We start from the raw sequence: 14,583 nt of genomic DNA on the forward strand, positions 1-14,583 counted from the left end.
CAGGCAACATCGGAGGAACCGGAAAGTTAACGTTTCGGGTCAGGACCCTTCTGAAGACCCAACCCGAAACGTCAATTTTCATGGACCTAGGGTTTGGTTTGGGTCGATTAGATGCTTCAACGTTGTTTTAGTAATTGTCAGTCTCTGATTTTGAGTGATTTTGCTGTACTTGTTTGGAATCTTTAAATACTAGATAACTGAGAATTACTCAGAACCTGGTGAGAATGAGTTTGACGTTGCTGTATAAGCCATGAAACTGTTTGAGAGGGTTTCAGTTAAGTCAAATTTCTTGGAAAAGCTGAGTCAGTTTTAAAATTAAATACATATTTAATCGGTAACCATTTTACCTAAGTACGTAAGAGGGTGGTGGCTGGTTGCCTCTGATTTCTGTGACTCAGCGTGACCTGTATATGAAGTGTTTGCAATGCATTCTGTTTGTTCATTGTTTTGGCATGTGCAGTTTTTCCTTTTGGTGCTTTTGAGTTCATTTCGGAAGGTGTTGATTCCCAATTCTGTAATGTGATACGTAAGTCAGTTGCAGATCAGACTGAGGTGGCATGTCTTGAATATTCTAACATCCTCTTAGCCCGTGACAATCAGCTTGGCTTTCCAGCATTTGTTTTTTGGGCCTCTGGTGCCTGATTTTGTTCAATTCCACTTCACATAACTAGGTATGAAAGATTTTGGATCTGACTTTCAACCTCTCTGCCCTTAGTTCAGGATCCCAATGATTGACACCATGCTTGTTCTGCTGTGTTGAATTACCAACAGAATACAATGTGAAATGTGTGACTGCATTGTGTACCATAAGCCAGTCCAGAGCGAATTTGTCCATCCACCTATTATCACTTGGAATCCTTTTTCCTTTGAATTGGTTCCGTTTGTGTGCTATTTTGATGGCCTGACAACTGCTCGGGGTTTGTCTTGTTTGTACAGCAAATAAGAAGAGAGAAAAGGAACGGCCAGAAATATCTCCTCCATCAGACTTTGAGCACACGATCCATGTTGGTTTCGATGCTGTGACAGGGGAGTTCACGGTATGTACATAATGCAATGATCTGTAATGAATTATTTCATTGGCTTTACTGTGGGTCAACTTGGAATTGGTCCTGTTCCAGTGTAATTGCTGGTGGCACCCTCCTGGTGCATCATTCTTTTGGAGCAGTCACCAGCCTTCTGCCTTGGGATGTTTGCAGGTACGGTGAGCAAGTACTGCTGTCCTACCAAACCAGTTTCAAGCTTGTTGCTGCAGAGTTTACAGGTTACTTGCCGACATTCCCAAATATTCTTATGTTTATTCTTTTGACCCATTTAAGACCTCTGGCTCTGGCACAGAGCTTTATTAGGATGTTGTCAGGAATGGACAATTTTAACTACAAGGCAAGACTGGATAGGCTGGAGTCACTGGAATGGTGAAAGCCAAGGGGGTGTTTAATTCAGGAGTATGGAGTTGAGGGATGAGGTGGATCCTTCCTATCCACTTTATCTCTGTTCACAAATCAATAACTAGAGGGCACAAATTACAAGTATTTGGATAAGAGTGAGAGAGAATTTGAAAAACGCACTTACCCCCTACGCGTTCAACCTTCAGTGTGTTAAACCAGTGCAGTTAAATGTTTAGTCAGAATACCAGTCATTTTTCTGAACTCCATGATCACAGTTTGAGAGAGGTTTGCAAATAGTTTAGAGAAATGATGTTAGATTAAGTAAATGGACAACAAGTTAGAGTATAATCGGGCGGGGGGGAAACATGAAGTTGCTCATTTTGGAAAGGAGATTAAAAGAAAACAATGTTATTCAAATGGAGAAAACCGTGCAGAAAGAAGCAGCACAAAGGGATTTGAGAGGGTGCTTGTACACGACACACAGAAAGCAAGTGCACAGCTGCAACAGGTCACCAGGAAGGCTAGTGGAATTTTGACCTTTTATTTCAAAGAAGGCTGGAATAGGAGTAGGGAATTCTTACTATAACTGTACAAGGTACTGGTGAGACCACTTCTGGAGTGCTGTGAGCCATTTTGGTCCCCTTTATTTAAGAAAATTGTTTCATTGGCAGTTCGGAGAAGGTTCCCCAGGATGATCACAGGTGTGGAGGGATTGTCTTGTGAGCAAAGGTTGAACTAGTTGACTCTCTACTTCCTGGAATCTGAGAGGTGATCTCATCTAACATATGTAGGATTCTTAAACCCCTTGATAGGATAAATGCTGAGGGGATGTTGCCCCTCATAGGAGAGTCTAGGACCAAAAGGCGTAGTTTCAGAAGAAAGGAGTGCCCTTTTAAGACCGAAATGTGGAGGAATTTCTTCTGAGGGTTGAGAAAGTCTTTGGAACACCTTGCTGCAGCAAGCTGTGGGGGTAGGGCAGAGTCCAAATGTATATTTAAGGCTGAGACAGTTTCTTGATCAGTAGGGGAATCAAAGATTTTGGGGGGAAAACTCAGGAAACTCCAGTGAGGAGTATCAGATCAGCCTTGATATTATTCAATAAAGAGCAGGTTGGAGGGGCTGAATTCTCTACTCCTGTTCCTGTTTCTTGTGGCATACCTTCTGGAAGTCCAGTCTACTGGTTCCTCTTTAGCCTGCAAGGACTCCCATAAATTTGTCAAACGTGACATCTCTTCAACAAAGCCATGTTGATAGAACTTCATATCGGGTGTGACTGGAAACCAAGCGTGAACTCTTGGTAATCAGACATTTGGTGATAGATCTCTCAACAGGTTATGTTATTCTTGCACTTTATAGTCAAATGAACCATGGCATTGTTAGAGGCTCGGGTTAGTCAAACTCTCCTTGCTTACCGATGGCATCTGACTAAGGGAAGGAGAAGAACAAAGAATAGTACATCCAAGCTTTGCAAGAAGCCAATGGTTATTGGGGATGGGTAGCAAGTGGGAATGTTGTTGCAATCAGATCAGCTACGATCTTTTGAATGGTGGAGCACTGTCAGGGGCTAATGGCTTACTCCCGCTTCTAATTTGAATTTTGCGTTGACTGAGTAGACCTAGGTTCATTGTTGTTTTGCTGCAATCTTTGCACATATTCCAGTTCCCACCATCAGAGGTCCACTTGAATCTGGTGTGTTATGTATTTACAGGGAATGCCTGAACAATGGGCTCGACTATTACAGACATCCAACATCACCAAACTGGAACAGAAGAAAAATCCTCAGGCTGTGCTTGATGTTCTCAAATTCTATGATTCCAAAGATACGGTGAAACAAAAATACCTGAGCTTCACAGGTAAGATGGCAGAGCAGAGACCGGTGCATTGGATGTGCTTTTGTTTTGTAAAAGACGTTCTCTGCTGAGTTCTTGACTGATGAAGGAAAATAGTTTGTGTGGGCCACTTGATCCCCTGACTTAATCTTGCTCTTCTTTCTTTTCAAACAGAACAGCCAGACAGGTTTCCTGCAGTCACGCCTGCAGTGAGTACCTTTATATTTAACTTTGTTTGTAGCATCCTATTCTTATTGTGTTGCACCTGTCAGCCACCACTTGCATGTTTTCAGGCAGTATCTGCACATTATGGACCTCCTTGTTGGTCCAGCATTTGAGAGATCTGATATGATTCACTCAAGGAACGTGCAATGTTGTACATCCACTGTAAAATCCAAATACAGGGCCATGTATTAATTAGGTGAGGGAACATAATGGAATTTTTAGATTATTTATGTTGGTTGTATTTGTTGCTACGCAGTCTGGACAGGATTTGAAGACACCAACTTCCCCAGATTGTGTGTGTGTCTCTCTCGCGCGCTCTCGCTCTCTCGCGCTCTCGCTCTCTCGCGCTCTCGCTCTCTCGCTCTCTCGCTCTCTCGCGCTCTCGCGCTCTCTCGCCCTCTCCCTCTCTCGCTCTCTCGCTCTCTCGCTCTCTCCCTCTCTCCCTCTCTCCCTCTCTCGCTCTCTCGCGCTCTCTCGCTCTCTCTCGCTCTCTCTCGCTCTCTCGCGCTCTCTCGCGCTCTCTCGCGCTCTCTCGCGCTCTCTCCCTCTCTCGCCCTCTCGCCCTCTCCCCCTCTCGCCCTCTCGCCCTCTCGCCCTCTCGCCCTCTCGCCCTCTCGCCCTCTCGCCCTCTCGCCCTCTCCCTCTCTCCCTCTCTCGCTCTCTCGCTCTCTCGCTCTCTCGCTCTCTCCCTCTCTCCCTCTCTCCCTCTCTCCCTCTCTCGCTCTCTCGCTCTCTCGCTCTCTCCCTCTCTCCCTCTCTCCCTCTCTCCCTCTCTCCCTCTCTCCCTCTCTCCCTCTCTCGCTCTCTCGCTCTCTCGCTCTCTCGCTCTCTCGCTCTCTCGCTCTCTCGCTCTCTCGCTCTCTCGCTCTCTCCCTCTCTCCCTCTCTCCCTCTCTCGCTCTCTCGCTCTCTCGCTCTCTCGCTCTCTCGCTCTCTCGCTCTCTCGCTCTCTCGCTCTCTCGCTCTCTCGCTCTCTCGCTCTCTCGCTCTCTCGCTCTCTCCCTCTCTCCCTCTCTCCCTCTCTCCCTCTCTCCCTCTCTCCCTCTCTCCCTCTCTCCCTCTCTCCCTCTCTCCCTCTCTCCCTCTCTCCCTCTCTCCCTCTCTCCCTCTCTCCCTGACGAGAGGCAGGCCCCTTTGTGCCTGGAACCCCCTTGGTTGCAGAGATCGCTGAAAAGTGCTTATATAGGGATCACCAGCCACCTACAGAAGTCCACTCCAATTCCTTTAACTCCCCAGGCTAGAGTCAGTGGATTCTAGTTGATCTCTTGCTAGGATCTGGTTGATGAATGTCAGGGTGTGGGCATACACCAGTGATCCTGTATATCTCGCTGCTGTGAGTCCCTCTCCATTCTTTTGTTCACATAGGTCCATGCCTGGTTGAGCCCACCCCAGTGACCCAGGACAGTCCAGGGGCTCTTGCTGATGCTGGTGATATACACTGAGACTTGACCAGGTCCCCCTCTACAATTATCAAATTGATGGCAGTGGATCGTGCAACTGCACTTGAAGAACAGCATCACCTTGAGTTGAAACCATTGATACCTAGATTATAAATAGGGAAGGGGAAGTAAGATGTAGACTCCCCTCTAGACTACGTACTAGAGAGCATAATGTGACTTATGTATGTATGTTACAGATGAGGGCGAGGCCTGCATTACAATGTCAGGTTTCACTGGGGTGGCACGCTGGAAATAAAGCCCCTGTTATTTCTGGGGCTGACAAAAGATTTTATAAAAGTACGCACAATTCCCCAATTTACATTTCTGAAGAAGGATCTAGGCCCAAAACATCAGCTTTCCTGCTCCTCTGCTACTTGGTCTGCTGTGTTCGTCCAGCTCTACACCTTGTTATCCCCAATTTGCCTGTCTTTTAGACCCAGGTTGACAAAGCACAGATCAGGTGTTTTTGCATTTGACAAGAATAATTTCTTTTAAGTTAACAGATTCCAACTGCAGGTAAAACAAATGTAAACTATTGACATTTAACTGGTGAAAATTCTAACCTGCTTATAAACTAACCCCAATTCAGACGCATGCCCACACGTACAAACTGTTAATGGACAACTCAACGGCTTGATAAGCGGACTTGAGATCAGGTCATTCAATTATGCATGTTAAAGGACAGCCAGTCTTATTTCCATAAAGCGTAAAACTATTTGAGTTACAGACACCTCCAAGCTTCATGCTAAATATTACACCATACAAATTAGAATTCCCAAGTTTCTTCGTCCGGATTTCTTGCACTATCGAATGATTTCCCCAAGATTTCACCAGTATTGTCTGTATTTCATACAAGGCAATCTCTGATCTTGTTAATAATGCAGCTCCTGTATTTCTAGGCTGTACTGGCGATACACACATTCCCATTTGATTTTTCAGTATGGCTAAAAGTGTAACGCTTAACTAGCTGAAACTGATTGAAGCCATTCACGCACTGGTGTTCTGTGTAGCAGAAATATTTCGAAGGCAGTTCAGTGGTCCCTGTTTGGAGGGTTTGCTGAGATGGTCCTTTTGGCTTGTTGGGTTGTGTCATTCCTCCATTCTCCATCAGCTACTTTCACTTGCTTATGGGATGCAGAGAGTGGCTGCTTTATGCTTTTACATTCTTTAGCTTGCTAGTTATGGGCCACAGTTTACAACAACTACTGAGGGAAACCTAAACTTGCTTTCCTTAGGTTTAACGCGCGTGTTGTTTTTTTTTTGTTATCCTAGCTGTTCATATCCCCAAGCTGTTCAGCTACCTGGGAACCAGTTATGTATTTATTGGTGGACAGAGGCCTTTGTCACTGACAATTCAGCCACAGATCAATCAACAACATGCAGCCAGCGAAAGCTCCATTTTGTTTTTCTCCCTTGCAAAACTGACTGTGTAAACAGCACTTCAAATGAGTATCGGGTTACTTTTTTTTTCCCCAAGAAGTGCAGCAGTTCTTTTCCTCATTCAGTTCTCAAAATACACAAAAAAGCAGCCTTTACAACAGTTGTATTCAAGTATTTGAAAATATAAATTTTCGCCTTTAGCACAGTACAAAGAACACCGTGCCATCGAGTGTTCAAACAGTCCTGGAGGAGGATGATGATGAGGCTCCACCACCAGCCATTGCACCACGGCCAGATTGCACCAAGTCGGTGAGTATTATGAAAACAGATGTAAAAGCTTCTTGAATTGCTGCTCAGAAAACCTCCAGTGTCACATCCCTATTACTTCCTGAAGTTTTGCTCCTTTTTTTTCTTCAGAATTTTTCTTTCTTTCTGTGTTTGTCAACTAAAAATAGACCCTGTTATGTTTTTTATCACTGAGTTCAGTTTACATCAAACTTCACCTGAATATCAAGCATCAGATCAGTTCTCTTTAATGCTTCCATATAGGATGTTTATGGAGAAGTACAAATAGATGTAGGAGGTGAGTTGGTAAAGTTGGTGGAATTTGGTTGCAAATGACCACCACAGTAGAAGATAATCCTTGGTGAATGATGTGGTGAAAATGATTGAAAAGGAGGTGAGAATCATGTAGTATGCAAGAAATAACAATTCCAAAATGAATAACTCAACAACTGAGACAGCTATCACAATTTAAGAACCTAGGAAGAATCTTATAGCCCTAAAGAAATTTTAAATTTTAAAATAGCAATGGGAAAGAATTCAGACTCCACATAAATAGAATTGTTCAGTATAACAATGAGTTGAGATTTGAAGAAAAGAGTAATTAATGTTGTAATTTGGATTCTTGTTATGAGGGGTGGGCGTGAAGAAAGTGGACATCCGAAGACAGCTAAGTTTTGAAATATGGTTCTTGAGAAGAGAAGATTGACACATTTAGAGCAAATGTGAGGAATAAGGAAATTCTGAGGATAGTGGAAAAGGAAAGGCCAAATGAATATCATTAAGGATAGGCAACAAAGTTAAATTGACCATATTGTGAGGAATGAAAACCTGCCGAAGCAGGTGATGGAACGTTGGCACAATAGAGACCAAGAAGGAGAGAATGATAATAGACTATTTGAAGTTGAAAATGGGAGGCTGCAATAGTAACTGAAGAAAGAGAAATGAACAGATGAGCTGCCCTTAGGAAAATCACCTGATATGTCTGATAAATTCTTCTTTGATCAATAGTCTGGGGTAGCACAGTGGTTAGCACTGCTGCTTCACAGCACCACGGACCCAGATTCAATTCCACCCTCGGGTTGCTGTCTGTGTGGAGTTTGCACGTTCTCCTCGTATCTCTGGGTGCTTTGGTTTCCTCCCACAGTCCAAAGATGTACAGGTTAGGTGGATTAACCATGCTAAATTGCCCCATTGTGATCAGGGATATGGATTAGCTGTGATAAATGTGGGGTTTTGGGGGTTAGGATGGGTTTGAGTGGAATGCTCTTCAGGGGGTCGGTGCAGACTCGATGGGCTGAATGGCTTCTTTCTGTACTGTAGGGATTCTGATTCTGTAACTGTAGACAGTTGTGCTATTAGTAGTAACTGTGCAAGACTAAACTTGAGGTATTGGTGAATCAATCATGACTGTTGAATTACAATCCGACTCTTCAGGTGGCAAGCCAATGTTGGAGAAACGACCCATCAGTCTGCTGCAGGGAGGAAAGACTGGATTTGATACAGTCTTCCAAATTTCTGCTGCATTTCCAGCATATCCTGTCCATGTCATATTTTTTAGGAAAACTGTAAAGAGTTTTTTTTGTTTTTGTTGAATGATCACTATAGGATGTTCAAAGGTACCTGGGAATATTTTAAATGGAGCTTTGGTGACTCCGTGTGACCAAGATATGAGCTGGTTATCACTATCTGACGACTGCCCATTCAGGCTGTGGATAAGTACGTTTTTTTGGAACTCTTGCTGTCACTTCCATTAGCTGTAGGCTGCCTATTAACCTGGCTAAATGTGCTGACCTCATAGATGGGCAGGGTTGTCTTCTAGTAAGAACTGGATCTAGGTCAAGACCAAGAAATGATAAATTGTTGGAAGGTGTAGAATCTGTCTCTGTAGAGTTGAGGAACTGCAAAGGAGGAAAATACCCTGATGGGTGTTGTGTGGAGTCATCCAAGCAGTAATCAGAAAGTGGAGAAGAAAGCCCATCAGGAGATAGGAAAGGCACTGTTATAATAATCACAAGGTACTTCCATATGTAGGTGGACTAGAAAAGTTGGGTTAGTAGCAGACTCCAAGAAAATGAATTTGTGGAATATTTACAGGATTTTTTTTTGGAGCAGCTTGTGGTAGAGCCCACGTGGAAACAGACAATTCTGGATTTGATGTGTAATGAGGCAGACTTGATTAGGGAGCTTAAAGTAAAAGGACCCATTGGGGAGCAGTGACCATGATAGAATCCACCCTCCCAGTTTGAGAGCAAGATGCCGAAATCAGATCTGATGGTGTTAAATAGAGTACGGGAGGAGCTGGCCAGAGTTGATTTGAAAGGGACCCTAGCAGGGAGGACAGTGGAACAGCAATGACAGGGGTTTCTGGAGGTAATTCGGGAAGCATGGTAGAATTCGTGCCAAGGAAGAAGAAATATACAAAGGACATGTTGAGACAACCATGGCTGACAAGGGAAGTTAGGGACCGCATAAAAGAAAAAGCATACAATGTGATTAAGATTAGCGGAAAGCCTTTTAAAAACCAGAGGATTACCAGAAAAGCACTAAGGGGTAGAAGATGGAATATGAAGGTATGCTAGCTAGTAATAGAAAAGAAGATTGTGCAAGAGTTTTTAAAGAGTGGACATTGGACCATTGGACTTGAGGCTGGAGAAGTAGTAATGGCAGAGGAACTGAATAGGTATTTTGTTTTCAGTTTTCAGTGGAAGCTACAAGCAGGATGCCTGACCTTCAAGAGGGTCAGGGAATAGAAGCATGTGTAGTGGCCACAGCTAAGGAGAAGGTGCTGAGAAAGCTGAAAGATCAGTAGGTGGATAAGTCACTAGGGCCAGATGGACTACACACAAGGGTACAGAAGGAGGTAGCTAAGGTGATTAAAAGGCATTGGTGGTGATCTTTCAGGAATCACTGGTGTTAGGGAGGCTCCTGGATGACTGGAAAATGGCTAATGTAACATTCCTGTTTTAAGACAGGTGGGAGGCAGAAGGCAGGAAACCATAGGCCTGTTAGCCTGACCTTGCATTTGGTAAGATGATAGAAATGCGTGGTAAAATAGGCGTTGGAGTCAGCATTGCTTCTGGATTTCCGTAGGCCGTTGACAAGGTGTTGTACAAGAGCTTCCTAAATGGGATGATAAAAGCTTAGATCAAGAAAATTTGCAGATGCTGGAATCCCAGGTTGACAAACAGCGGTTGTAAGAACTGCAGGTGCTGGAGTCGGAGATAACAGTATGAAGCTGGAGGAACACAGCAGGCCAGACAGCATCAGAGGAGTAGGAAAGTTGATGTTTCGGGTTGGGACCCTTCAGAAAAGTTTCTGAACAAGTGCCACAATGCGAAACATCAACTAGATAAACAGGAGGCTGGAAGAATGTGGCAAGCTAGGCAGCATCTCGAGGAAGGGAGAAGTCAACATTTTGGGTATTATCCTCCTTGGATAAGAACTGACGTGATTGATGACTGTTAGAAGGTTGGCAGTAGGGATAAAGGGGCCTTTTTCAGGATGCCAACTGATGACTAGTGGAGTTCCACAGGGATCTGTGTTGCGACCACAACTATTCAGGTGATACATCAGTGATCTGGATGATGATGTGCATTACTGCTAAGTTTGCAAATGACACAAAGATGGTGTTGAGGAAGCAGGAGACTCTAGAAGGATTTCATCAGGCTAAGAGAGTGGCAAAGAGGTGGCAGATGGGATACAATAAAATCAAAGAGCTGTACACCATGGAAACAGACCTTTCGGTCCAACTCATCCTTGTCGACTGGATATTCTAGATTAATCTGGTCCCATTTGCCAGCATTTGGCCCTTATCCCCTTCAACCCTTCCTATTTAATACCCATCCAGATGCCTTTTAAATGTTACAATTGTACCAATCTGCTCCACTTCCTCTGGCAGCTCTTTATACACACCACCCTCTGCTTGGAAAAAGTTACCCTTTGAAATCTTTCCCCTCTTGCCTGAAACCAATGCCTCTATCTTTGGACTCCCCTACTGCAGGGAAATGACCTTAGCTATTTGTCCTGTGCATGCGCTTGTGATTTTATAAGCCTCTTAAAAAGTTCACCCCTCAACCTCCAATGCTCCAGGGAAAATTGCCCCAGCCTGTTAAACCTCTCCTTCTAGCTCAAACTCTCCAATCCCGGCAACGTCCTTGTAAATCTTTTCTGAACCATGTCAAGTTTCACAACATCCTCTCAATAGTAGGGAAACCAGAATTACATGCAGTATTCCAATAGTGGCCTGACCAATATCTTGTACAGCCGCAACATGTCCTCCCAACTCCTGTACTCCATACACTGACCAATAAAGGCAAGCCTACCAAATGCTGCCTTCACTTTCTACCCTTCTGCCCTTTCTACTTGGGACTCTACTTTCAAAGAAGTGTGAATCTGTACTCCCAAATTGTGGGAAATGTGTAGGGTTATGCACTTTGGTAAGAAGAATAGAGGCACAGACTATTTTTCAAACAGGGAAAGGCTTTGGAAATCTAAAGCACAGAAGGACTTGGGAGTCCTAGTTCAGGATTCTGAGAAAGATAACATGCATGTTCAGTTGTCAGTTAAGATGTTAAATGCAATCTGAGCATTCATTTCAAGAGGGCTAGAATACAAGAGCTGTACTGCTGAGGCTGTGTAAGGCTTTGGTTGAATGGTATTTGGTATGTTGTGAGCACTTTTGGACCTTCTATCTCAGGAAGGATATGCTGGTGTTTGAGGGGGTCCAGAGGAGGTTAGCAAGAATCTTCCTGGGAGTGAAGTATTTGCCATGTGAGGAGCAGTTAAGGAGTGGTTTAGAAGGGTGAGGGGATCTGATTGAAACTTGCAGAATACTGACAGGCCTGGATAGACTGGACATGGTGTTGCTGTTTCCTCTAATAAGAGAGACTTGGACCCAAGGGCACAACCTCAGGGTGAAGGGACAACCTATAGAAATGAGATGAGGATTTTCTTCAGCCAGAGACTGTTAATCTGTAGAATGTATTGCTGTGGAGGCCAAGTCATTTTGTATACTTAAGACAAGTGGGTTCTTGATTGGTAAGAGGATCAAGGATTACAGGGCAAAGGCAGGAACATGGGATTGAGAAACTTATCAGCCATGATTGAATGGCAGAGCATACTCGATGGGCTGAATGACCTAATTCTGGTCCTTTTTTTATCTGCATAGACCAAAGACCCCAAATTCAATCCCCAAATGAGTTGGTCTTTTATCTGAAGCAGCATGAGACAATACATTGGGCCTCCGTACCCTGATCTAGGGGGACAGCAGTTCTATCCAGGTTGCCATTCTTGAGTATTATCCAGTGACTAGTTCTGGGCGAAATGAGAGGACAGCATTAACCTCCATTGTTATGGCACCCTGACTGCAGGCCATCTGAAGCTGCTTAAAATCAGTGAAAAGTACTCACTCAACTGAGGTATTATATACTGTTGGGAGTCAAAAAAGCTGTATTTAGTGAAATGGAGAGGAAATTTTTAAAAAGGGATGATTGTGTATGTGAACGATGTTGTTCACATACAAAGGGATATCAGCATAATTGTACAATTTGTGTCTGTATATCAGCATCAGTTGTTGCACCATTTTCTTCAGGTTTACACACGGTCTGTGATTGATCCAATTCCACCTCCTGCCAGCAGAGAACCAGATGGCGATGGCACTTCAAAAGGGCTGGACAAAACAAAAAAGAAGGCAAAGATGACAGATGACGAGATTATGGAAAAACTGAGTAAGTGCTCAGTGGTTAACTCTGAAAGACCCTCTACATCAAACACCTTGTTACTGCAGCTGTCAAGTATGGGTCTGAAACATGATATTTAGAAACAATGTTGAACTGGTAACATGTTTTTGAGCAGTTCCCTGCTGCTCTTGTGTATTTTGAGCACAGGTACTGACGGTATGTGTATTGGTTAGATTGAGTGGGGATCTTGCTGGAGATGATTCAGTTTGCCATAGCTATGTCAGTATCATCTGTCTGAAAGTCTTAAAGCTGTTTGATAACCATACTATACATCTTTGTTGCAGGGAGTATTGTGAGTGTTGGAGATCCAAAGAAAAAGTACACCAGATTTGAGAAAATCGGGCAAGGGTGAGTGCTGCTTCAACACTTGAGTGAATCATTGCTTGGCTGGATGTCCTACTTCACTGCTCGAAAATGGATAGAGCATTAATGGATGGACTTAAGATCATAGGATTTGTGCTAAAACGAAACTTTCTAGACCAGAATTCATTTTGTATTTTGCAATGATCAGGGTGGTGATTGATACAGAAATCATGTGATTTTTTTATTACTGTTTCCTTTACAGTGCTTCAGGGACAGTATTCACGGCCATTGATGTAGCAACAGGACAGGAGGTGCGTCATTGCTGAGAGACACTAAACATGGGCATCTGTCTGACTGCTGAACTGAGTTTGAGGACTGTCCATTTTCAGGCACACCATTTGGGAATGTTAAGAAGTACTGAGATGCTTCATGTGCATGAGATGAGCTTTATAAGTACTGGAATGGTGGTTCACTTGGAATGTGGCTGTCAAAGATGTGAGGAAGAGACTGCAATTGTAACAAATCATTTTGTTCCCCATCCGGAGTACAGTTGACTAATGACTGTACATAGGGGTTGTGACAAGTCCAACAAAACGTCAGGAGATTTGGAACTGTCATCATCCATGTCCAAGTGACTGTAGAACTGCCTAATCTCATCATGACAAACCAACTCTGAGAATTTCTGTGAAATCCTTTCAGAAAATGCCATAGATGTGCTTCTCTTTCCCCTTGTGTAGCCAGGCCACACAGCCTATTTCCATCCATTTTAAAATCGTAGCTGTAAGAAGATGAAAACACCCAAATCCATATCTTTTTGCTATCATTCTATTTAATGTAAGGATGGTATAAGAGGGGGATAGGTTGTTATCAGTGTGGAGAGCACGCTTAGCCTGTATTTTTTATTTATATAACTAGTGGGGTGGGATAATGGAGGAGTCAGGTAGATACAGTATTTACGAGTTTTTTTTCTTTCTCAGGTGGCAGTGAAACAGATCAACCTGCAGAAACAGCCAAAGAAAGAGCTAATTATCAATGAGATTCTAGTGATGAAGGAACTGAAGAACAGCAACATTGTCAATTTCCTGGACAGGTAATTGGGTGTGATCAGCACTAACTGTGTACCTCTAGGCACAAACATAGAACATAGAAAACTGTTTAGCACTATGCATTTATATCATTAAAACATGGTAAACACCGCACTCCTCATTGGAGGCTACTCTGCTACATCTGAAATCAGGTCATTAACCTCTTCTCTGCTTTCTGTTTCGAACCAGTTTCTATTGTTGTGAAGTTGGGTGGGCTTGTGGACTGGGAGGCAGGAAGTTAGAATTTGGCGTTTGTAAAAAGCTAAGGGGCGAAGCAATGTGTGGTACCTTTAAAACAGCATGTGCTTTTTCTGTGCTTAGATTTAAAATGCATGTCTGTGAGCAGCAGCTTGAAAGTTTGCAAGTCCACTAACAGCACTTGAATTGAAACATTTATTTCAAAAGGCTGTCCAGTTAGCAGGCCAAGCAGCAACTTTTACCAAGACAAGGTTTCAAATTTAGCTCATCAATTTGAACTAGGCACTTAGATACCAAAAACCAATTTAAATTTAAGTCCAATGATTTTGACAATATAGGACCAATCCTATAGTAAGAGACAAGGGGGCATTGGAAAAACTCCAGAGCTAGCTGCCCTCGGCCTTCAAGAGAGAATTGCTGAGTGTCTTGGCCTCCTCTATCTTAGAGAAAGTACCATCTAAATAACGGTACCCACGGCAAAACTACATAATGTTCATGAAAGAAGAATTGGAGAAGTCACAGAGCATCATGGAACGCACATAACCTGGCTGTAAATTTGAGAGGCTAAATTCTATTTTTTTAAAAATTAAGTGGTATTTGTATTTATTGGTACAGCATACCATTAGAATCTTGTTTTATTTGGCAATAGTTAGTAGTTAGGGACGTTTTTGATTTGTTAATAGCTTAGAGTTAGATAAGTAAATTGTTACTTGTTGA

The 14,583-nt window shown here is 43.3% G+C and overlaps 1 protein-coding gene across 2 annotated transcripts in view; it reads left to right on the forward strand.

Moving 5' to 3' along the window:
* Positions 1 to 14,583, forward strand: part of LOC125457670 (serine/threonine-protein kinase PAK 2-like) — an 80,382-nt gene that overhangs the window by 50,263 nt on the left and 15,536 nt on the right. For both annotated transcript variants that reach the window (XM_048542217.2, XM_048542219.2), the window contains exons 3-10: positions 937 to 1,037; positions 3,094 to 3,238; positions 3,389 to 3,423; positions 6,459 to 6,566; positions 12,133 to 12,268; positions 12,565 to 12,628; positions 12,846 to 12,894; positions 13,561 to 13,673. In XM_048542217.2, the coding sequence (XP_048398174.1) occupies positions 937 to 1,037; positions 3,094 to 3,238; positions 3,389 to 3,423; positions 6,459 to 6,566; positions 12,133 to 12,268; positions 12,565 to 12,628; positions 12,846 to 12,894; positions 13,561 to 13,673 (751 nt within the window). The remainder of the gene's footprint in view (positions 1 to 936; positions 1,038 to 3,093; positions 3,239 to 3,388; positions 3,424 to 6,458; positions 6,567 to 12,132; positions 12,269 to 12,564; positions 12,629 to 12,845; positions 12,895 to 13,560; positions 13,674 to 14,583) is intronic.

This window comes from Stegostoma tigrinum, chromosome 14 (assembly GCF_030684315.1).
Source record: "Stegostoma tigrinum isolate sSteTig4 chromosome 14, sSteTig4.hap1, whole genome shotgun sequence".
Lineage (NCBI taxonomy): Eukaryota > Metazoa > Chordata > Chondrichthyes > Orectolobiformes > Stegostomatidae > Stegostoma > Stegostoma tigrinum.